The sequence below is a fragment of the Gobio gobio genome (assembly GCF_949357685.1).
Source record: "Gobio gobio genome assembly, chromosome: 2".
Taxonomy (NCBI): domain Eukaryota; kingdom Metazoa; phylum Chordata; class Actinopteri; order Cypriniformes; family Gobionidae; genus Gobio; species Gobio gobio.
In genome coordinates, this window is record NC_137098.1 from 68,403,923 (window position 1) to 68,428,175 (window position 24,253).

At 40.5% G+C, this 24,253-nt stretch overlaps 2 protein-coding genes across 4 annotated transcripts; both read right to left on the minus strand.

Moving 5' to 3' along the window:
- Window positions 1–846: 846 nt before the first annotated feature.
- On the minus strand, window positions 847–18,403 carry LOC307120284 (histone-lysine N-methyltransferase SUV39H2-like). Of its 3 annotated transcripts, XM_079807249.1 has the most exons (7): window positions 17,568–18,159; window positions 17,329–17,491; window positions 13,399–13,591; window positions 13,227–13,295; window positions 12,945–13,046; window positions 9,406–9,569; window positions 847–1,245 (listed from the first exon to the last, which is right to left on the minus strand). In XM_079807249.1, the coding sequence occupies exons 3-7, from the start codon at window positions 13,588–13,590 to the stop codon at window positions 1,221–1,223; spliced, it is 552 nt and encodes a 183-aa protein (XP_079663375.1). In that variant the 5' UTR covers window position 13,591; window positions 17,329–17,491; window positions 17,568–18,159; the 3' UTR covers window positions 847–1,220. The 3 variants fall into 3 exon arrangements, with proteins under 3 accessions (XP_079663375.1, XP_079663374.1, XP_079663373.1); XM_079807248.1 differs by having other exon boundaries at window positions 1,069–1,245; window positions 17,329–18,403; XM_079807247.1 differs by lacking the exons at window positions 847–1,245; window positions 9,406–9,569 and having other exon boundaries at window positions 12,582–13,046; window positions 17,329–18,403.
- On the minus strand, window positions 3,256–7,368 carry LOC307139378 (uncharacterized protein; the record flags this gene model as incomplete). Its single annotated transcript, XM_079838322.1, has 4 exons — window positions 3,256–4,393; window positions 4,600–4,740; window positions 4,861–6,814; window positions 7,291–7,368. The coding sequence occupies 4 exons, from the start codon at window positions 7,366–7,368 to the stop codon at window positions 4,173–4,175; spliced, it is 2,394 nt and encodes a 797-aa protein (XP_079694448.1). The 3' UTR covers window positions 3,256–4,172.
- Window positions 18,404–24,253: the final 5,850 nt, after the last annotated feature.

Genomic DNA, 24,253 nt, shown 5'->3' on the forward strand with positions numbered 1-24,253 from the left:
ACACACTCCGATTAAATGACCCTTTGGGGACTCGAGTGATACACACACTCCGATTAAATGACCCTTTGGGGACTCTAGTGACACACACACTCCGATTAAATGACCTTTTGGGGACTCAAGAGATACACACACACTCCGATTAAATGACCCTTTGGGGACTCTAATGACACACACACTCCTATTAAATGACCCTTTGGGGACTCTAGTGACACACACACACTCCTATTAAATTACCCTTTGGGGACTCGAGTGATACACACACTCCGATTAAATGACCCTTTGGGGACTCGAGTGACACACACTCCGATTAAATGACCCTTTGGGGACTCGAGTGACACACACACTCTGATTAATTGACCCTTTGGGGACTCGAGAGACACACACACTCTGATTAAATGACCCTTTGGGGACTCTAGTGACACACACACTCTGATTAAATGACCCTTTGGGGACTCGAGTGACACACACTCCGATTAAATGACCCTTTGGGGACTCGAGTGACACACACACTCTGATTAATTGACCCTTTGGGGACTCGAGTGACACACACACTCTGATTAAATGACCCTTTGGGGACTCTAGTGACACACACACTCTGATTAAATGACCCTTTGGGGACTCTAGTGACACACACACTCCGATTAAATGACCTTTTGGGGACTCAAGAGATACACACACACTCCGATTAAATGACCCTTTGAGGACTCGAGTGACATACACACTCCGATTAAAATGACCCTTTGGGGACTCGAGAGACACACACTCCGATTAAAATGACCCTTTGGGGACTCGAGAGACACACACTCCGATTAAATTACCCTTTGCGGACTCGAGTGACACACACACTCCGATTAAATGACTCTTTATTATTATTAACATTCTTGGACACATTATGTTGAACGTGCACATTGCAGTTTATGACAAAATTTATATATTTTTTTAAAGAACAATGAAATATTAACTTGGAGGTGGAAATGCTTCTCAATGCCCAACTATCCTCTGTACTTCCTCATCTACCCTTCTTCAAAATCTCTCTACTTCCTCCTTTACATTCTCTCCTCCCTCTTTACTCCTCTTCATCCTCTTTAACTCTACTCCTCCATCTTTTTACCCGCTTTACTCCTCCTCTTCATCCTCTTTAACTCTACTCCGCACTCTTTTCACCCGCTTTACACCTCCCTCTTTTCATCCTCTTTACATTCACTCCCTCTATTCATCCTTTATATTAGCTGTGCTGGACATGGGCTGTGGCTGGATGTAACCTATTGGTGAGAGTTGCCGTGTGCAGACGAGAAGAGCTGAAAACTGAGATGTGATGTCAGACACTTTCTGCTTCCCGTAGTGACGCTCATGCTAAGTTTGCATACTTTACCACAGCTGAAGTGGAATAAACGCATTATTTTCCAAATACACCGATATTTCAGAGACATTTTCATTCAATACATGCACTGCTTAATACAGTGTCTGTTTGTACAAGAATAAAATTCAACATAAGCCTAAATACCAGTGAAGTGGGGTGTACATTGTTTTATTTTGATGTTATAAAGAACAGATTTGTGATCCTTAGTGGAACTGAAGGTGTGAGAAGAAACATGAAACGCACGTGATCGTTGTCAATCGGTGTACTCTGCCAATCGTGGATTAGCTGTGTCATCAGCAGAGCTCGTGAGTCGCTCTGGAGAATCTGCTCTGGCTGAGTCCTCCTGCTCTCCAATCGCTCTCGCTGTACTCTGATGCCTTATGGCACAGTCACGGGGGTCGCTGTCTGAAGTCGGACACAAGTTCTAACCGTCAAGCACTGCTCAAGTTAGCCGCTGATCGTTCTGTGCAGCGCTGCATGAAGTCCAACAAGCCTAATGCTTTTCTTCCCTCCCTCTTTACATTCTCTCCTCCCTCTTTACGTCCCCTTTACATTCTCTTTACGTCCTCTTTACATTCTCTTTACGTCCTCTTTACATTCTCTCCTCCCTCTTTACATTCTCTTTACGTCCCCTTTACATTCTCTCCTCCCTCTTTACATTCTCTTTACGTCCCCTTTACATTCTCTCCTCCCTCTTTACGTCCCCTTTACATTCTCTCCTCCCTCTTTACGTCCCCTTTACATTCTCTCCTCCCTCTTTACGTCCTCTTTACATTCTCTTTACGTCCTCTTTACGTCCCCTTTACATTCTCTCCTCCCTCTTTACGTCCCCTTTACATTCTCTCCTCCCTCTTTACGTCCTCTTTACATTCTCTTTACGTCCTCTTTACGTCCTCTTTACATTCTCTTTACGTCCCCTTTACATTCTCTCCTCCCTCTTTACGTCCTCTTTACATTCTCTTTACGTCCCCTTTACATTCTCTCCTCCCTCTTTACATTCTCTCCTCCCTCTTTACGTCCCCTTTACGTCCCCTTTACATTCTCTCCTCCCTCTTTACATCCCCTTTACATTCTCTCCTCCCTCTTTACGTCCCCTTTACATTCTCTCCTCCCTCTTTACGTCCTCTTTACATTCTCTTTACGTCCCCTTTACATTCTCTCCTCCCTCTTTACATTCTCTCCTCCCTCTTTACGTCCCCTTTACGTCCCCTTTACATTCTCTCCTCCCTCTTTACATCCCCTTTACATTCTCTCCTCCCTCTTTACATTCTCTCCTCCCTCTTTACGTCCCCTTTACATTCTCTCCTCCCTCTTTACGTCCCCTTTACATTCTCTCCTCCCTCTTTACATTCTCTCCTCCCTCTTTACATTCTCTCCTCCCTCTTTACATTCTCTCCTCCCTCTTTACATTCTCTCCTCCCTCTTTACATTCTCTCCTCCCTCTTTACATTCTCTCCTCTTTCCAGCCCCTTTACATTAGGCTTGTTGGACTTCATGCAGCGCTGCACAGAACGATCAGCGGCTAACTTGAGCAGTGCTTGACGGTTAGAACTTGTGTCCGACTTCAGACAGCGACCCCCGTGACTGTGCCATAAGGCATCAGAGTACAGCGAGAGCGATTGGAGAGCAGGAGGACTCAGCCAGAGCAGATTCTCCAGAGCGACTCACGAGCTCTGCTGATGACACAGCTAATCCACGATTGGCAGAGTACACCGATTGACAACGATCACGTGCGTTTCATGTTTCTTCTCACACCTTCAGTTCCACTAAGGATCACAAATCTGTTCTTTATAACATCAAAATAAAACAATGTACACCCCACTTCACTGGTATTTAGGCTTATGTTGAATTTTATTCTTGTACAAACAGACACTGTATTAAGCAGTGCATGTATTGAATGAAAATGTCTCTGAAATATCGGTGTATTTGGAAAATAATTAATTTTTTCCACTTCACAGGACTTTGACATCCTGAGTGAAAGGAATGATCTGTGGTGTGTTCCACTTGGCTTCTTTCAATGTAGTTATAGCACCAGCAGAAATGTACTCATTCCACCTTGCCTGGTGTATTTTCCTGAAGTCTCGGGCACACTCAGCACGCTCATGATCTCCATACATCATGGCATTACTCTGAAATATCGGTGTATTTGGAAAATAATGAATTTTTTCCACTTCAGCTGTGGTAAAGTATGCAAACAGCGTGAGCGTCTCTTATTTTTAATGTCTACACTTTTATCTTCACATCTTTTAATTTAGCTCCATTTCTTACAAAAAGAGCATAATGTGCAAAGTGTTGAAGTGTTTGTGCCTCCCTACAAACCACCCTTTCTTTTAAGAGTCGTGATCCTGTTCCGCACAATTTTTCACACCAGTCCATGTTCGCTGCTTCAAAGCTTCTGGCTCTGCGTCACTACGGGAAGCAGAAAGTGTCTGACATCACATCTCAGTTTTCAGCTCTTCTCGTCTGCACACGGCAACTCTCACCAATAGGTTACATCCAGCCACAGCCCATGTCCAGTATAGCTATTCACTCTTCCCTTTTTTATCATCTTTACATTCTCCCCTCCCTCTATGACAGAAATATCAAAAAGTTTAACATGACATTTCATCCAACTTCATTGTAACTGAACAAAGAAAATGGACTATCTTACTATTCTCTGCTTCTTCATTAGCCTTCTTATACTCTAACTTTTTACTTTATATTCGGTTTCATTCCATCCACAAAATATTTCTACATCCTCATTTCTTTTAATTTAGCTCCATTTCTTACAAAAAGAGCATAATGTGCAAAGTGTTAAAGTGTTTGTGCCTCCCTACAAACCACCCTTTCTTTTAAGAGTTGTGATCCTGTTCCGCACATAATTTTTCACACCAGTCCATGTTCGCTGCTTCAAAGCTTCTGGCTCTGCGTGAATGCATCTTTCACAGTCTTGCTTACCAGGAACTTTGCATGTCTTGATGAAACTCATCATGTGTCTCTCTACTGCTTTTACCTCACTGTCCTCCCATTTCTTTTTTGGAGCATTTGAAGAACCTATGAAATAATTAAAAAGTAAATTCTCATAACACATTCTTATTACAACTAAATCGGTGAGTAAAGAGCAAATCAAGACTGTCCTAATACATATATTTTTTGAATTTGTCTGGATATTGCTGAATTTGTCTGGACATTGCTGGATATATAGCTAATTCATGTTGATTTGATTATTGTTGTTTGTGCAATGTAGAGATTTTGCTTACCTTGATCCTCCTGTGAAACAGCTTGATCAGATTGAACAAGTTGATCAGTCTGTACTGGTGCTGGTGCTGTTGTCTGAGATAGGTCACTGGAATCCTCCTCATCATCACTTGACATGGAATCACCTTGGGCCTCAAGTTGCTCTTAATAATTAACAAAAAATGAACAATTTATTGCTTATACCTAGCATCTGTGACATGAATATATGCATTGTTTTGCAAATATGTACAGCACAGATACACACAGAGCAAGTATACTCATACCATTTGGGTCGATTTCAATGTCATCAAGTTTCTTTCCTTTGTAGTCAGACAGTGTTCCTTTCTCCATGGCCATTAGGACTTTACTCATTTTTGCCAGCTGCAGTGTTCCCTCCGGTAACCGATAATACTGTCTGTGGATTCTGATATCGTGACCAAGGAAATCAGCCAGTTGGTCTGCTTCATTCTCATCAAGGTTAAGAATTTTAGACATGGTTGCTATGTGTTTCCTGAGCCTAGTTGATGACAGTGCTTCAGGGTTCTTTATGCCACATTCGCAAGCAGCTTTGCTGATGCACTCTCCTCCTCTGTAGGCAGACATTGCTCCACATCTGGCAAACATAAAGGGATTCTCTGTTGGAACACCACAAAGCTCACGCATTTCAACGAGCAGCTCCAAAGCAGAAACCATGGAAGGCTTAAGGAGCACAGGAACCTTTCTCCCTCGTTTACCGCGGATCTCAACTCTTGTGAAGTGCAGACACAGCTTCCTCTCAAACTCAGACAGACAGATGGCAATGTCTTTATGTAGCTCAGAAGAATCCCTGCTTTTAAAAGCTGACAAAAGCATCCGGGATACTTCACCTTCTCTCCTTCGGTTGAACAGGATGACCTGGGACAGCGTGACCTTGGCTAGAGCAGCGTAGTTGTCAGCAGAAGGGCAAGATCTGAGCTTACTTAGGAGCTCATTGTGTTTCTTTTCAAGATGTGTGTGCAGGACTTTGACATCCTGAGTGAAAGGAATGATCTGTGGTGTGTTCCACTTGGCTTCTTTCAATGTAGTTATAGCACCAGCAGAAATGTACTCATTCCACCTTGCCTGGTGTATTTTCCTGAAGTCTCGGGCACACTCAGCACGCTCATGATCTCCATTCATCATGGCATTACTCTCAACAATGCTAGATATCTTGTTTAAAGAATGCCCAAGTTTGAGAGCTAAAGAAGGAATGCGGTAGGAGTTTTTCTCTTCATCATACCCAGACACAACTTTAACTGCTGCTATGACATGTTTGAAGTTTGCTGGTATGAAGAAGTCTACCATTGTTCTCAGTGGGGTAATCTTCCTTGCTTCAAGAAGAAGTCTGCCTACTTCTCTCATCTTCTGTCTGATGTAGTCATGTTTGGTCACATCAGACCCCATCCTGTTGAACATGTGCTCCCCCAGCTGCATGATGCATCTGTCAGAATGAACTGCACGCGAAACTTCATCATAGTTCATAAAGGACAGTATTTTCTTGAATCCATTGCTCACTTCTAAGCCGACTGGTGTGTTTAGAGCACACATGGATCGAACTCTTTTCCTGCCCTGGGCATCATCATTTTTTGGTTTCAGGGGACAGTTTTTGATATGTTTCCAAAGGCTGCGCTTGTTATAAAGCCCTTGGCAGTATATGCAGTGAATAAATTCTTTGGCTCTTTGTCTATTTTTTGGTCGGTAGCAGGCAATCATCTCCCCATGTCCTTGTCTCACCACATCGGTGTTGTGGGCAAAGTTTCCCTTTTTTCTAAGGAGGTTTAACTGGACTCGTCTTTCTTTGGAATGTTTTGGAAATGCTACTGCCTTTACAACCCCCACTTCGTTGCGATGGACAAACTCAAGGTGTCTGGCCATTTTTGAATATGGCTTACAGCAATAAAGGCAATACTGCTTTTTGTTGTACGACTTGCGTTCCTGCTTTGGTGATGGCATTGACTGAATAAAACTCTTATTACCAGATAAGGTGTTTGTCTCTTTAGATTGGCATTTCATCTTTTTTGGTGATGGTGCGGTCATAAATTGATCAGATAAACTACCTGCCTCTTTGGGAGATATTGGATGTATCAAAGCACTTTTGACCATGTCATGTCCAGAAGAACTACCATCCGAATCATCTGAGCTGATTTTTGGTATGTAGTCAACATCGCTGTAGTCTGTGACATCGCTGTAGTCTGTATCACAGACGACACTTCCTGAATACTGATTGAGAGAATTTAACACTTACTCAAATAGTACAAAATGGTTTGTGTTTTTTTTCAATTATATTTTTTAGTGATCACACGAGTACACCACTGCCAAAATCTAACAGAACAGGTAGTATGTGGGCATAGTAGGGATGGGACGAAATATCGTTTGACAAAATATCGCGATACAATAACGTGACGAAACGCATCGAGGTCGAAAAAAAATGGATCGCGAAATAAAGATAGATGGCACTGCTGCATGATTTGCGTAGTATATAGATAATTTAGTGTATTATATGTGTGTGTATGTATATAGGGCTGACATACAGTCTATGGTGGCAGGCTGGCAGGACCATCTGCTGATCAAGCAGGGTAAAACTAAATGAAAAAATATATATCCGGGGAACGGTGCGGTACGTCGTCACGTCAAGTCAGCGCATGTTGCAACAACAACACTGCAGTGTACAGCGAGCTAACAAATAGCATTAGTACCAACTGCTTTGCTCCCAAACAGCCGACCATGGTCAAATGAGGTCGAAATTGAGGACGCTCCGCCTGGATACAAGTCATGTCTGGCAGTATTTTGGCTTTCTCATTAAAAAAGACAAAGACGGCAATAGAGTAACTGACAAGACTAAAACTGTGTGTAAAGGCGGGCGTACACGGTGCGAGTTCGGACACTCGGGAGGTCGTGAGATATTGCACACGTTACGAGTCAGTTAAAATGATAATCACGTCAAAGCAGCTGGTACACGGCACGACTGTCCGCATGAGTTTTATCCCGAGCCGGCGGCAATCACGTGAGCCTTTGCGCTTAACACAGAGACCGGAGCTTTCAATGTTGCAGCTATAGCTTCAGATAGAAAAATGACGGAAATATTGTGCAAATGATTTGTTGAAAAGCAACAGTAGCCATTCCGTTAAACATAACTTATGAGAGAGAGAGAGAGATAGAGGATTTTGAATTTCAAAATCTATTTATTACAAAAAGTACACACTGTTAAAAGAGAGACAGTGTTTGCACACACTGTGTGGTTGCTGCCACGGAGATATAGCCCCATCGATCTAACCTGCGTGGTTGTGTATGATTTGGCAATAAGTTGTTGTTATACAGTAATATTTTTGTCTTTTTTTTTCCTTTTTTGATATCGTATCGTGACGTATCGTATCGTGACCCTGGCATATCGAGGTGCATCATATCGTGAGTTTTAGTGTATCGTCCCATCCCTAGGGCATAGTGGGTATGGCAGTGGATCATGTAACATTACTTTTCATCATTTGCGGATACTGGCAAGCAAAGCCATGATTATGCAAAAAATATTGAGCGTATAAATTATCACATGGCAAGACACATACCTGTCTTTTTCTTGATGGCCTTAAAGAGGATATCTGGAAGAGGAGAAATACAAATAAATATAAATAATATATAATTTCATATAATCTATTGTTAGTTCTACCAGTCCAAAAATGAATCTACCCACCTCCCTTAATGAGGGGGTCTCAGACGCCTGTGATGAGTGAACCACAGGTGTTGATGCAGCACAGGGTGAAGATGAGGATGATGAAGGCGGCGATGAAGGCTGTGCAGGTGAGGATGAGGAGCATAAGGGCTGCACATGAGAAGGTGATGAGGGCTGTAGAGGTGAGGATGAGGAGCATAAGGGCTGCAGAGATGAGGATGATGAGGGCTGCACATGAGAAGGCGATGAGGGCTGCACAGGCAAGGATGAGTATAAGGGCTGCACAGGCGAGGATGAGGAGCATAAGGGCTGCAGAGATGAGGATGATGAGGGCTGCGCATGAGAAGGCGATGAGGGCTGCACAGGCAAGGATGAGTATAAGGGCTGCACAGGCGAGGATGAGGAGCATAAGGGCTGCAGAGATGAGGATGATGAGGGCTGCACATGAGAAGGCGATGAGGGCTGCACAGGCAAGGATGAGTATAAGGGCTGCACAGGCGAGGATGAGGAGCATAAGGGCTGCAGAGATGAGGATGATGAGGGCTGCGCATGAGAAGGCGATGAGGGCTGCACAGGCAAGGATGAGTATAAGGGCTGCACAGGCGAGGATGAGGAGCATAAGGGCTGCAGAGATGAGGATGATGAGGGCTGCACATGAGAAGGCGATGAGGGCTGCACAGGCAAGGATGAGTATAAGGGCTGCACAGGCGAGGATGAGGAGCATAAGGGCTGCAGAGATGAGGATGATGAGGGCTGCACATGAGAAGGCGATGAGGGCTGCACAGGCAAGGATGAGTATAAGGGCTGCACAGGCGAGGATGAGGAGCATGAGGGCTGCAGAGATGAGGATGATGAGGGCTGCACATGAGAAGGCGATGAGGGCTGCACAGGCAAGGATGAGTATAAGGGCTGCACAGGCGAGGATGAGGAGCATAAGGGCTGCAGAGATGAGGATGATGAGGGCTGCACATGAGAAGGCGATGAGGGCTGCGCAGGCGAGGATGAGGAGCATAAGGGCTGCAGAGGCGAGGATGATGAGGGCTGCGCATGAGAAGGCGATGAGGGCTGCACAGGCAAGGATGAGTATAAGGGCTGCACAGGCGAGGATGAGGAGCATAAGGGCTGCACAGCCGAGGTTGAAGGTGACATGGGTGGCGCAGGAGGTGTTGACGGTGATGAGGACAGGGCAGGAGGGCATGAGGTTGATAAGGCCATTATAGAGGTGAACAAAGCACAAGGTGCAGATGAAGAGGGTGCATCAGATGTGGATGCGACTGAGGATGACTGTAACAGTCTTGATTGAAACTGCTTCTGCAGATATAATAAGAGGTATTTAGCTTAAATAAGAATAGAATGCACTTTAACAATATTGAAAACTGTGGCACCCATATAAGACAAGAACAAACACACTGTAGGGGTGATCAAAAAATAAAGAAACATGTTTTGCACATTTCAAAGCAAAGATCATTAATAAAGTAATGAAATAAAAAACTCTAACCAAACATTTATACAAACTTTACATACAAATTGTGACAATAGTCACATTAAGAGTTACATTGGTTCAGACATTAAAACACTGAACAAATAACTAGTTAAAGGATTAGTTCACTTCATAAATAATTTCCTGATAGTTTACTCTCCTCCACGTCATCCAAGATGTTCATGTCTTTCTTTCTTTAGTGAAAAAGAAATTAAGATTTTTGAGTAAAACATTCCAGGACTTTACACCATATAGTGACTTCAATGGAGTCCAATGGGATAAAGGTCCAAATGTGAGTTTCAGTGCAGCTTCAAAGTCTCGACACGATGCCAGCCGAGGAATAAGAGTCGCATCTAGACAAACCAGCAGCAATTTTATAAAAATACTAAACATTTATATACTTTTAACCATAAATGCTTGCACTAGCTGTAATGCGTCACACATTACGTAATCACGTTGAAAGGTCATGCGGAAGGTAGGCAGAAGTACTGATCCAGTGTTTACAAAGCGAACGTGCAAAGACAGAGTCAAACGCCATTTAAACAATGATGTCGAATGATTTTGAAGTTGGATGAGAAAACAAGTTGTTTATTTTTGTTAAAAAACGGTCGCTGGTTTGGCTAGATAAGACTCTTATTCCTCGGCTAGAGGTAGTAAGTAGGGCTGTCACTGTTTATTCGATATTCGAATATGCATTCGAACATGACGTGAAATATCCGTAATCAAACTATAAATAAACTATCCGGTTTTTAAAGTGCCATGTAGCGCATTTTTTACAGTCTATGATTAGACCGTTTGTTTTTTTATTTTATTGTTTGCCATAAGGAGATTAAAAACTAAATGCCGGAACCTCCTCTCTCCGCAGACAGCAACACTGCACTGAGAGACACAGACTGTAACAAATACCTACTTCTCTCAACATCGACGCGCAAATACCTGTGTGTGCCAGGCACGTCTGTGCACTTCGAACGAGTGTTCTCCACCGCAGGGAACAAAATAAATAAAACTTGCGTGCAAATGAATGAATGTAATGCGGAACGACACGATAAGTGGGTTCTTTAGGGACACCTAATCTGTAGCCCCGCATTTGTTTATACTTTCGCTTGCCTCCGCAGCACGAGCCTCCGCTGACTGCGTGCGCGCCTCCCCAAATGGACTAGGCATTCTCGGCGTGCTCGCCGGTATAGGCCTACTATTCTTTGAAACGACAGGGTACGACGCGGTGCAATTGTCCTCTAAACCATCAGGAATCAGCGGTGAGAAGTAAGGTACACCCGTGGATGTTTATTTTAGTACAAGAACACTTAAGTTCACTAAAACCACACTACAAAAGAATCATGTAAAGCAGTACACCAGATTTTTTGTTGTGACATTAGAAGAAAAAAATGGATATGAGAATGTAACCTACAACTATATTAACGTTATCTTACATATTATCTAAACATTTTTATTTAGTTTTGTGAATCTTTTTATTAAACATGGCCATTTATTTTTATTTAAAGGGCTTATGTCTGCTATTGTAGGCTCATGTTGTTAATGTAAGCAACTAATTTAGACGCAAGAACTGGGTGCCGGTGCTGTGAGATGTACATGCTCGGCCAGATTCGGCTTGCAGTCGTGCATCTTCGGATGCGGAGCCGCGCGCGCTAAAGCCATGCACTGCACACCACCACGAGACATGGGGCCTTGCGCACCCAACTGCCTACACCGACCGCAATGACAAAATTTTTTGCCGCTTGTAGATATTCGAATACATTGCTTGATATTTGATATCCGTTCGAATTCGATTTTTCAAAAAAATTACAGCCCTAGTAGTAAGGTGCTAAATTTACTCCATACCATTTAAAGCTGCTGTCCATAACTTTTTTAGGTTAAAAATTATCCAAAATAAATGTTTGAGCAAGTACATAACCAGCCAGTGTTCAAAACTCTCTGCTTGCCTTAGCTCGATTCAAAACGGTAAGCCTGTAATAATGTTTTTAATTCCAGTGGTACTAGTGGATTTCCGTGGGAGATTCAAGCATTTTTTGTGTCATTACGTCACTTCTGTACACATAGAGAAGGAGTTTCAAATATATATTGTATTGTATGTGAGGATGATGGAGGTGGAGATTTATGACCTTTTCTCACAGCAGGGCTAAACGTGAAATTAAGATATAATTAAACTTATTAATTTGATGGCGGATCCAGAAATGTTCAAACAACAATCACCAGTGACAACTGAGTTTCACCCGTTGTAAAATGCAAAACACTTTGGACTTTTGGAGTGGCTACAGATAAAAAGAGAGTGCAACCGCCTGGCCCACGCGAAAACAAGGATAAATGTCTGAAGGGCATTAAATGTAATCACGCAATGCTGATGTTGTTAACATTAACAAATTGAGAACAAAGTATAGTTTGCACGGTTTGACGTGATATGACAAGCGATCGTTAGATTTAAGCAGTGTGATTTACTGCAATGCTTTTCCCCTTAGTTGGTCAGAACAAAAGTGGATGTTACTTACTTGTTCAGTGTCATTTTCCGGTGAACATTCTTATGTTGGTCATGACTCATACTTCCAAAAAGTATAATGCACTGTAATAAGTGCACTGTAAGTCGCTTTGGATAAAAGCGTCTGCCAAATGCATAAATTTAAATGTAAATGTAAATAATCTGTAATTGCGAATTACAGTATCCACACCGACGCGGTGACTGACAGCAGCGCGTTCTCCTCAAAATATTGGATTCATCCGAATGAATCCTGTGCCGTGTCAAAGCACAACCCACGTAAAGTTGATAATTCCACGAATGACTGCAATTGCAAATTTTGAACAGAAATGGCGACAAAGATGAAAAACTAGGACTGCAGCTTTAAATAATTTCTTTCTTTTTTTTTTTTTTTGGGTACATTTAAGTTTGGGTAAATACATTTCAAATGATACAGGTTCTGGATGAAGTGGATTTGCACCTACAAATCAACTATAACCAAACCATTCTGTGGTTTGCCAGCGATAAAGATATTTTCAATTTGAACACCTGAGCACCAGCTGATAGTGGTTGCCTGAGTTGCGTGTTCATTATTTTGGGGGCGGAGCAATGAAGGGAGGGGTGTGTTTGTTTGGGTGTCGATTTCAAATATTAAGTGTTTCTCAGAAATCATTACTGCACTTTTAACTAGCTGGCAGTAAACATCAGTAGATAGTTGCTGCATATTTGAGATGGTTACCGTTTTATTCCTTGATGTTCTTGCTTTGCCTGACTGCTTATGATTATCATTGCTGTTCACATTGTCCAATTCAGGAGAGGAAACAGAAGCTGCACAATGGGGCTGCATGTCAGAAAAGAAACCAGTGAATATCAAAATCAGAATATTTGTTAAGGACAAAAAAACTTGTTCATGTTCATTCCTCTAGCTGTCCTACACTTTATCTATCAGTCCACACACAACTCTATGCTAAAAGAGTCAATAATATAGAATAATGATACAGATGTTTTAAAGTGGACTTACCGATTTATGCGGGCGCAAACTGCTGGCTGGCTTTTTATCAGTGGATTCTGCTGATGCTTTATTCAAAGGCTTGAGAAATACGAGACCACAATCACATGGTAACTAATCAGAATTAGAGTAAAAGATTATCATGAATTACTGATCAATCTCTTCAGCATTTTATTGATAGTACCTTGACTCGCCATGGCCAATCTGAGTCTCCATAATTGTAAGTGATTTCCTCTCCTGGTAGAATGTCTCGTACAGCAAACAGACACAGGTGAGGTTTTCTGCTCACTTCAACAGTTCTCATTTTGCAAGTAGGATTTCTCGTCTCATCGTTTGCAAGTCTTCCCAAGGACGAATCTTCTTTAGATGCATCCATGCTATAAAAACATAAAATTACCACTAAACACTTATAATCGTAGTATATATGCTAGACATGTACAGTTATTTTTACAAGTGGTTCTGAACCTTAGTTCTAGGAACCCACCGCTCTGCATATGCTGTATGTCTCGTGTTTTAATCCACCTGATTCAGATGAGGAGTTCATCATCAGAACATGGTTCTATGAACTCAACTGAGTGCATCAGGTGAAGGAGACATACAGAATCTGCAGAGAGGAGGGTCTGAGAACCACTGATCTATATGACAGTGTACTGCAACATCCTCTCAGCTCTCAGATAAAGGCATCTAAAAGTTACCATTTTGTTCTCTTTAGGGAATACAGGGGGAATTTTTTTTTGATGACTCAAAGAAACTACACTCTGTACTCTATGTCAGTTCATGGTGAATTTGAAGTATTAGGGTGTGTCTGTTCACATTAGAGCCCTGCATTTCAGCCCGACGGGCCCCGACTTTTTTATGCCCCTAGGGCCGGGCTTCGTGCCAATTTTCACGTCATAGTTCACATGCGGGCCGGGCCGGGCCTCTGGCCTTATTTTTGTATTTGCCTTTTTTTATATTTTTAGACATTAATTAAAAAAAAATATGAGAAGTTGACGTCAATGATAGAAAAAAAAACATAGAAAGACATATCATAACCTGTTTTAATCTTATAATTACACTGACATTAGCCTGGTTAAAACCAGACCATTCTCAGTAGTAACTGAGTTAGGGTCTGGCAAAGCTTCATAGACACTTCATTTCCAAAGGGGCGTCACCAACGGACGTCGCTCAAATGCCTCTGGGCGCAATTGGATAGACCTAAAGCCAATCAGAGAGATGAAGGAGATGACAGAGACAGCGATAGGCTGCCTCCTTGTCATTTATGACTTAAGGTGTACAGCAAACAAGCTAATAAACCCAGAAATAAGTTTTTATAAGCTGTCAACCCCCAAAAAACGAGTGTTTAAGGACATAAAAGTGGATCAGGCAGTTAGACAGAGCGTGTCTCATTACTCTGAGAACGTACGCACACTGAAGGAGAACGTCATCGGCGACACTGGATAGCTTATCTTACAGAAATATATTAAATTGACATTTGGATATTTGACTCACCAGTGACAAAATGTTTAACTTACTGCACACGTAACTGTATTTTTAGTGCATACTGAGTGTCAGGAGCCCACAATTTAACTGTGTGAACAATTTCTAAAAAAAAATTTATTGAGAAGATTGATGCTATTAGATCAAATATATCATCTTCGCTGATTTTCCAACCTATTAATTTCGAGCGCCCTGCTGTCTTAAATCAGTTTGAGCCGGTGTCCCTTGTCTCATTGAGGGAGACTCTTGGTAAAATGAAATTATTTACATGTCACACTGACATTGTTCCTCCACGACTCTTAAAGGATGCATTTGATGCTATTAGCTCTTCGGTTCTTGCTATTATTAACAGTAGCCTGGCTACGGGAGTTGTACCCAAATCTTTTAAACATGCAGTGGTGGAACCGGTTATCAAGAAAAGTAATCTGGATCCATCAGTCTTTGCTAATTTTAGACCCATCTCTAGACTTTCGTTCTTGTCTAAATTACTCGAAAAGGTTGTATTTGAACAGTTGAATGCATTTTTATGTTTAAATGGTATCCACGAAGTGTTTCTATTTTAGAATTAACTTCAAAATTTAGATTTTTGTTAATTTTTAATTTTGAGTTTTTTTTTTAAATCACTTCATGGCCTTGCTCCTAAGTATATGTCAGAACTGATTAGGAAATACGCTCTGTCAAGAGCGCTTAGGTCTGCTGACCATTTGCTGTTGGTTGTCCCTCGTGTGAAACTAAAAAGCAGAGGTGAAAGAGCATTCGCTGTAGCTGGACCGAAGCTCTGGAATAGTTTGCCCCTGCATATCAGACAGGCTCAAACCCTTGCTATTTTTAAATCGAATCTCAAAACCTACTACTACAGTTTGGCATTTGATGCTATGTGAGAGTATTGTTTTATGGTTGTTTTTTTTATTCCTTTTATTTTAAGTCATGTTGGTTGAGTGCATTATTGATAACGGATATGTGTGTACAGCACTTTGTTAAACACCTGTTTTTTAAAAAGTGCTATATAAATAAACTTTGACTTGACTTGACAATTTGCTCGTTCCAGTCTGTATCCACTTTTATGTCCTCCAAACGCTCATTTTTTGGGGTCGACAGCTTATAAAAACTTATTTCTGGGTTTATTTATCAGAACGACGGAGAAACATCTGAAACTCTGACAGCAATTCTCTGTTTGTGATTTCCTCGCTTCGCTGTCGTCATCGTGTAAAGCCCGTCCCAACGTTTCTGATTGGTGCCGTGATTTCTCGGCATTAGAAATGGGCTTGAATGGGCTCTTTGCCAGACTAACTTGCAGAGCAAATCTAAATTTGCCGGAAATTGTCTGGGTTTTCCCAGGCTACACTGACATATGACTGACATGACAGTCTCGCGCACGCGCACAGAAGGTTTGCGCAATTCGATTCACCTCACTGTGGATGCTGTTCTTTTTCTCCACGATGCTCTGTAAGAGACTGTTCTAACTTTTCGTTTGATTGAACTTCATTTTCGTTTAACTGTTGGAAACTACTGATATTTTTCGTTTGGTTGGACCTTATTTTCTTTTAACTGTTGGAAACTACTGGAAAAAAGAATGGCCATGTTCTGTGGTGCATTTTTGAGGTAACGTTAAGATAACCTACAAGTTTGTTTTGGAATTAATTTAATTTGTTTAGATTGTAGGCTATTGCTCATTTCGTTTGAGAGCGCTGTTGTGAGCAGCCATGGGCCTGCCACCAAAAAAAATTGTTTTAGCATACTCACTGTGGTTTAATAAATAAACATTTATTAAACTAACTGTCTGGATATGCTTTAAGTGTTTTATATCTATGGATTTTATTTTAGCCAAGTTAAGTAGCCTGTTAGCGTTGATTTTAGAGCCTTTTATGAGACTAGCTGCAGTTATGTCGTGATATCACCGTGTCGTGATTAGGTTTTGTCTGCTATATTTAGCCTACTTAGGCCTATTATTTATTAAATCTAGGCTAAATTTGGCTAATGAAACATTGATTAAAATTAAGATACAATTAATACAAAACGAAATTCACATCAAAGAAAGGCTTTGTGTTTTCTGTTTGAGGTTTCTATGAAAGTTTTAAAGCATGCTTTTAGTGCCGCTTTCAGAGCGGTCACGTCAACATTGTTTTTTCCTCAAACGCGAACACGAAAAATTAAATAAAATGAATATTTTATGTTCTGTGGAGAGCAGTAGCTTGGAGAGCTTACATTAGTAAGCTACAGGACATCGTCTTTCAAAAAAAAAGAATGCTGATGTTTTTTAGACTGTTAATGTGGTGCATTTAAATAAATGTGAACGCTGCCATCTGAAACCTGGTGCGACCAAACAAGCGGACTGAGATGCTGAAAAGAATTGTCTAAGTTGGCTTCCAAATGAACTCTGGTGCAGTTCAAATGAAATATGAACGTAACATGGACCAGAGACATGTAAATCAACTAAAAACAGAAAGATGTGACCCTAAAAAGGACAGACTGGTCAAGCATAACTTAGGTTCGACGATAGAAATGCCAATCTGAACACTAAGCGTATCCAGACCAAAAGAAATGAGCGAACAGAACTACAGGCATAAACTAAGTATCTTACTGTTCCAGATATTTTAGCATCCCTAATACATCAATCCAACAGTTCTGTACTCACCACCAATTTTTGCCATGCCACTGAAAATCAAACAGGAACGTGTTCTCAGCTTCAGTGTAGTGTTCAGTTCGGTCCAGACTCTCCTGTGAACTCAGAAGTTCACCTCTGTATTCAAGAACAAAATCACCTCTGAAAAAAGCTCCAGTGGTGAAAACTCCACGCCCTGAAGAGCAGAAATACATTAGCTTCAGTTTCTTTAATGTCAACTATTATTTTGATTATTACTAAAAGTTCTCTACCATATGATGTACATTATATGATGTAGAAGGGAAATTACTGAAGGAAAATAGTCAGCCAGGCTAATCTCAAAGCATGCTTTGCTTTTCATACTTTTAAGTCTTAAAATTCTACAGTTAAAATTACATAAATTTTCTTACACAAACAATATTATCATGGCTATATATTGTTTAAAACAGAGTGCTGCAGTGATGGCGTATTTTTGCAGGCCAACCCGGTAGTTCACCTCCCCTAGTTCCCTCCACAAAAACCTTATAGGATTTTAGAACCCTATATAAAATCCATATCCTTGTGTAATAATGTTTCTACATTGTTGCAATTAAGGCTGGGCGATTTTTATCGATTCTGCGATATAAATCGATATTTTTTTTCCCAAGAAAGTATCGATTTTTAAGCCGCGAGTAACGATACATATAGTCCCATTCAAATCCCCCGTGTTTACCCCCGTTCGCGTTGCAGGACGAGCGATTTGTATGGCGTCTCAAAACTCGCGCACATACAATCTAGGCGCGTGCACAGGATACGCGGGCAAAGAACAGTATCCGCGCACAGAATGGCATCCTCGCACGTGTGATTTGGTCAGCCAGCCGCTATAGTCTCGTGCTGATGCTGATAGCGTGCTGAATCTGATGCTCGTTAGAACAGCTGATGCGCTGTTCTAACGAGCGCTTTTCTGAGCACGAACACGTGAAGCACATAGGCACTATCAGCCTGTCTAACAGCGCAGAGTAACCTGGGCCTGGTTACTGGACTAAGTTATATTTCGAGTCTTATTGCGCTAATACACAAGGTTTACATAAACAAAGTTGGTTATGTCTAAAGTGAAAGCAAAAAATCTGACGCATCACGTGAGACACAGTAGCCAATAGTAAACATTCTGCTGCTTGTCCTTAAAGGGAAAGTTCACGCAAAAATAAAAATTCTGTCATTATTTACTCACTCTAATGTTGTTCCAAACCTGTATTCATTTCTTTATTGTGCTGAACACAAAAGAAGATATTATTTTGAAGAATGTGGGTAACCAGACAGTTGCTGGTCCCCATTGACTTCCATAGGAAAAAAATACTATAGTTCGTCCCTGGGGTACATCAACTGTTTGGTTATACACCCTTACACACATTCTTCAAAATAACTTTTCAACTTTTATTTTCAACAGAAGAAAGAAACTTATCCGAGTTTAAAACAAGAGAGAGAGTAAATGATGACCATTAAAATTTTGGGAGAACTATTCCTTTAATGTTAATAAAACACAAAGAGGAAATCACTCACTGTTCTTGACTGAGAATTTTAATAAGAATCAATGTACAATTTATAATTTAATATTTGTTCATTTAATTACTTTCTTCAATGCTACTGTTAATACACCTAGCTTCTTCTTAATAACAAAGAAAATAATGCCTTTATGATCATTATGACTTTAATAATGATTTTTATCTTCGCCACTTTGGCCTAAATGTCTGCCATTCTTATATTGTGTTACCTATAAGGCTTTATTTTTAAAATAGGGACATTAGTTTGGCTGTAATGCTCAGTCACTTGCAAAATAGTAAAACCAACATGAAAAATAATCATGATAAAATCGTGAATCGTGATTTTCCTGAAAAAAATTGTGATATGATATTTTTGCCATATCGCCCACCCCTACGTCCCCTTTAAATCTTTCAGAAAATGATGCAAGTGTATCGAATTATATCGAATCGTATCGTTGGCTGAATATCGTGATATATATCATATCGTGAGCTGAATATCGTGTATCGTATCGTGAGATTAGTGTATCGCTACAGCCCTAGTTGCAATGTATGTTTGACTGATTGTGTGCCGTGTACATCCCTTAGGCCTTGTGTCCAGCAAAGCATTTTAGCCAGCTGAAAAGCATTTTGGCAGCACAGCGTTTTTTTTCAGTTGAGATGCTTCATTGCTATGATACAGAATATCCACGGCATAGTTTACTTGTAACTGATTTCACAGATAATATGTTCAGAGAACAGCAATATAAATTTTCCATCCATTTTGCTCGGTTAGCTTTGCTGGTTGATGTTGTTGTGCAGAAAGAATGTTGTGACAGTTGGTCAGAGTGGTATTAGTCCCACCGCTCCTCCTCTGTGATTGGACGGTTGGGTAAAAAATGTTTAACATTCTTCAACTCTCGTTGACCAGTAAAAAATGGCGCTCAGCGCTTCAGCGTGAAAAAAACACTCAGCACCTCGTACACTCATGGCGTTTTAAAAACGTGGGTGAAAACATTGAAAACAATTGAAAAAATACGAAAAAACGTGTTGGTCAACACATAGCTGAAATCTACCTAGAACAGTTTGCAAGAGTGTGATTACAACGAGACTGTGAACGTGACTAGATGAGTTTATCTGTTCAGCTGATGGCGTTTAATGTCCCAGACAACCCTTGTCTCCCATTTAGACACTTGTTAGCAACCTAGACAATCAAAAACTTTTTTAAAAAACACACAAGAGAGTATTACTAATGTATTTTATGTTGTAGAACAAAACATGAAAATATCTTGATCTTGTGCTAACCATTAAGGCCGGAGCGGCGCGTCGATGAAGTCGACGATTCATGTGTCGACACACACGTAGGAGACCAAAACATTGCAGAATGGAGGACGAAACAGCAACTTCTTCACAGAATTGACCGTTCGCAAAGACCCGCCCCCCTTAGTTACTGTCGCTATGTCCAACAAGCTACGCCGCTCTCACGCTCACGCATGCGCTCATGCCACATCATGTTCTCACGCAGTGAAAAACACATCGCGGAGCAGAGAGGACACGTACAATGCACTGACAGACAGGGCAGACCAGGTTACTTTTCGGTTACTTTTCATATTAAACATATTGAACAAAGTCTCACCTTTCAAATTTGGTCATTTTTTAAAAGAGATTTTAACAATAAATACCGTTTTGTGGCTCTTTAATGTGTCTGATAGATCACTGTAGAGCATCAGTTAAAGCTGCTCGTGAACTGATCATCTCCTCATTCTAGTTTATTTATAGCATCAAATAAACATGAATGAACATAAGAATGAATGTTGCTTTAACAGCAAAAAGACTAAATGAATTTCATGTTTGTGTAGTGTGTTGTGTAGCTTGAGCTCTGCACACTTCGGTGTTTCTAGCTAACCATCTTAGCTCTCCATGCAGTTTGTTCATGCTAGGTTAGTTAACGTTAGTTAGCTACTGGCACATAGACAGCTGTAGTTAGTTATCATCTAATGTTGGCTTGAATAGTTTACGGCTGCAGAACACAGCTATCTATTAAAAATAGGTAAGAGTAACAAAACAATAGCGTGCTAATTTTAAATAATACATTTTAAAACATCTATTCTAACCACATCACTCTCAGGAATGTCTATACTGTGCAATGCAGTGTATTTTTGGACTTTAGACAATTTTTTTAACAAGAGTTATGTTGGTACTGTAAAAGAGTAAACAAGCTGGCCTTATTTTATTTTATGTAAAGCAGAAGATTTTTTGCTGTGCAAAACTGAATTTTTTGGTATTTATTTGAAATACATTATGGTTTTTATTAATCGGGCAACAGAAAAATAATCGTTATATTAATCGTCCAATTAGTCGTTAGATTAGTTGACTAATCGATAAAATAATTGCCAGACTAATCGTTTAAATAATAATCATTTACCCCAGCCCTACTAACCATGGACCTTATTTCAGGATTTTAACCAAAATCCATTGATCATGTCTACATGCACACCGATACACTGATAACAAAAATGATCTGATAACCTTATTGAAATAATCCATTGTCCTGGTTTACATGCAAACCAATAACCACGTAAACCACTAGACTTTATAAGTAAATCAGGTTAATGACGTCAAAACCAAACCATATGTGTATCTGACTTTGTGTATTTCATATGTCATGTCAGTTGTGATGTTAAATAAAGCCCAAGAGTATTCCACTCATATTTCTCCTCTCACGCAGTTTCGGACGCAGGATTTTGATTGTACCGTCTCTGCATGAGATAACACTTTTTAAGAGTTTCTTGGGTCGAGAAAATGCTCGCTCTGTCTGGATGTGCTTAAATCCACAATAAGGACACTTTCCTGTCACACATCACACATGCTCACTTCAATAAGCCACAGAACATAGGTTAAAGGGATAGTTCACCCAAAAATTAAAATTCTGTCAGTAATTACTCACCCTCAAGCTCATTCATTTCCTTCTCTCTGGGCCTCGAGTAGTTCACTAGTAAAACTGCGCAGCGCGTCTGTGTTGTACGTCATACGCATCACGACCAGCGTCGGCCAATAGTGAGCCTACGTGGTGACGTGCAACACAGACGCACTGCGCAGTTTTACTAGTGAACTACTCGAGGCCCAGAGAGAAGGAAATGAATAGTGGAATAAAGTCGTTATTTTTATTTATTTTTTGCGCACGAAAAGTATTCTCGTCGCTTGATAAACTTAAGATTGAGCCACTGTAGTCACTTGGACTATATTAACGATCTCTTTAATAACTTTTCTGGCCCAGCAAGATTCATTCCCTCTGAAAGCCTATGGAGGAGTGAGACAGCTCTCAGATTTCATCAAAAATATCCTCATTTGTGTTCAGAAGATGAACGAAGGTCTTACGGGATTGAAACAACATGAGGGTGAGGAATTACTGACAGAATGATAAATTTTGGGTGAACTAACCCTTTAATACTTTGTAGTGTCTTGCGTTTTGTAGATTAACGTTATTACTAGGGCTGGCCGGTAAAATGATAACGATAATTATCACGATATAATTTCTCGATAAACCGATATCAAGAGTTCGATACATTTTGAAAAATGTTTATGCACCAAAAGCGTAACCAAACTCATTTGACCCGCGCGCCACACTGACCGTTTATCTGCTCGGCTCAAAGTCCAAACGGGAGCGCTCACTAGAGCAGATGCGTTTACTCTGATCGGTCTCGGTTATGATATCCAGTGAGAAGCGCTTGAATTTAGCGAAGAACACACACGTCTTAGTGATTTAAACCAGTTTAAAGGCAGATCAAACCGCGCTGACAAACAGCAGAAACACTGTGGTCAGTCAGAAGGCTTTTCTGTCTACAAATTCCCATCATTTACCATGGATTTACTGTGACGTTAGCCTAGTAATATTAACTGCATCAAGAAATGTGGGATATACATATTGAATTGTTTTATATTATTAATCTAGACAATGTATTAAAGGACTAATGAAATAGTTACAGTATTTAATAATGTATTGGCTACTGTTTTTACAAATACCATAGAAACCATAGTTACATTTTGCCATGATAGTGACGTGCTATTAGCCTGGTTCTACCAGACTCTCGTACATTTAATTTATACAGAGAGTCTGGCCTCTCTCCATTGACAAGCGTTAACTTCCTGGTAGGCGGAACCTCTGTTGAAGTTTAAAACTATTGGATCTGCCCAGAGTCACTCTGGATCTGCCATAACCAATCGCTAACGTTTGTTCGTGACGTATGTCAACTCAAACTAGCGCAAGATCTCAACGTCATCGTTCTCAGCCACTCCCTCTGTTCGCTGATTGGTCCTACAAAAAAATTATTTCTGGAAACCTAAGAATATACAGCAATCCCAGACGTAGTACTGAAGTAAAATGAAATTGAGCGGAAGGACGTAGGCGGGCGGAGCCAGGCTAACGTGCTATAGGCTATGCCTGGTTTTATCTGTGGTTATCATGATCTAAATCAGTGGTTCTTAACCTCTCCTGCAGGGACCCCCTGACAGGCCATGTTTTTGTTTTAACCCTGCAATGGCACACGTGATTCAATTCCCCAACAGGAATTAGTCAATTAATCAATTAGTCAACTACTCATTAAGCCTTTAATTAATTGAATCAGGTGCGCCATTTCAGAGTTAAAACAGAAACATGGTCAGTCAGGGGGTCCCTGCAGGAGAGGTTGAGAACCACTGATCTAAATGCATGATACTGGATGACCAATGGTTAATTTTAATAAAACTCAAACAGTCAGAATATTACATTTTACCAAATAAAATTGAGGTCGTTTTAAAAGATGTTACTGTTTTTGTTAATGAACATAAATTTTACATAGTAAATCTGCTCCTAACTGAAGCTAATACTAATGCAACTCATTGTCAAATCTGCATTTAGAGACAAAACATATCTAATATTAATATTGCTGCCTGCACCTAAACTAGGCTGAAGATACGTGCCATCAAAGTCAGGCAACACAAACCTGTTTCAAGACTTGAAACAATATCCCCCATTAGCACATGCAGAAACTAAGAAAAACATTTTCCAATAAATATATTTATTTTAAGGAAAAATTACAAATGTTTGAATGTTCTACCTCTGATTTGTGAAATGTTTCACCTGTTTGGCAAGTGTTTGTCATGATTTGTTCTGACAATAAAGAGTAGTTTAAAACCACAATTAATGCTCTGGTTTCTACAACTTTCACTTAGGATTTGATTAGATTTGACATTTATCGTGATAATTATCGATATCGACTAATATAAAACAATTATCGTGAATTTTTTTTGGCAAAAAAAACTGCTTAGTCATTTATACTTGCCTTTATATTTGCTGATGAACTGCTCTCGAAGCCCAGGCTTGTCGGTTTCACAGGTAATGTGATGCTCAGCATCCTGCAGAGGTTTCCTACGTCTTTTATTTCCCAGCATGGCGACTTTCTTTTTTGAAATGACTGGAAAAA

Bases quoted from the DNA above. Each gene is read 5' to 3' on its own strand.
- LOC307120284 (XM_079807247.1), bottom strand. From the start codon at position 17,510: ATGTATTTCTGCTCTTCAGGGCGTGGAGTTTTCACCACTGGAGCTTTT. The intron at 13,296-13,398 runs GTACTATCAATA...GTATTTCTCAAG, and splicing joins ATTGGCCATGGCGAGTCAAG to CCTTTGAATAAAGCATCAGC. The intron at 13,047-13,226 runs GTAAGTCCACTT...TCTGACATGCAG, and splicing joins GTTTGCGCCCGCATAAATCG to CCCCATTGTGCAGCTTCTGT.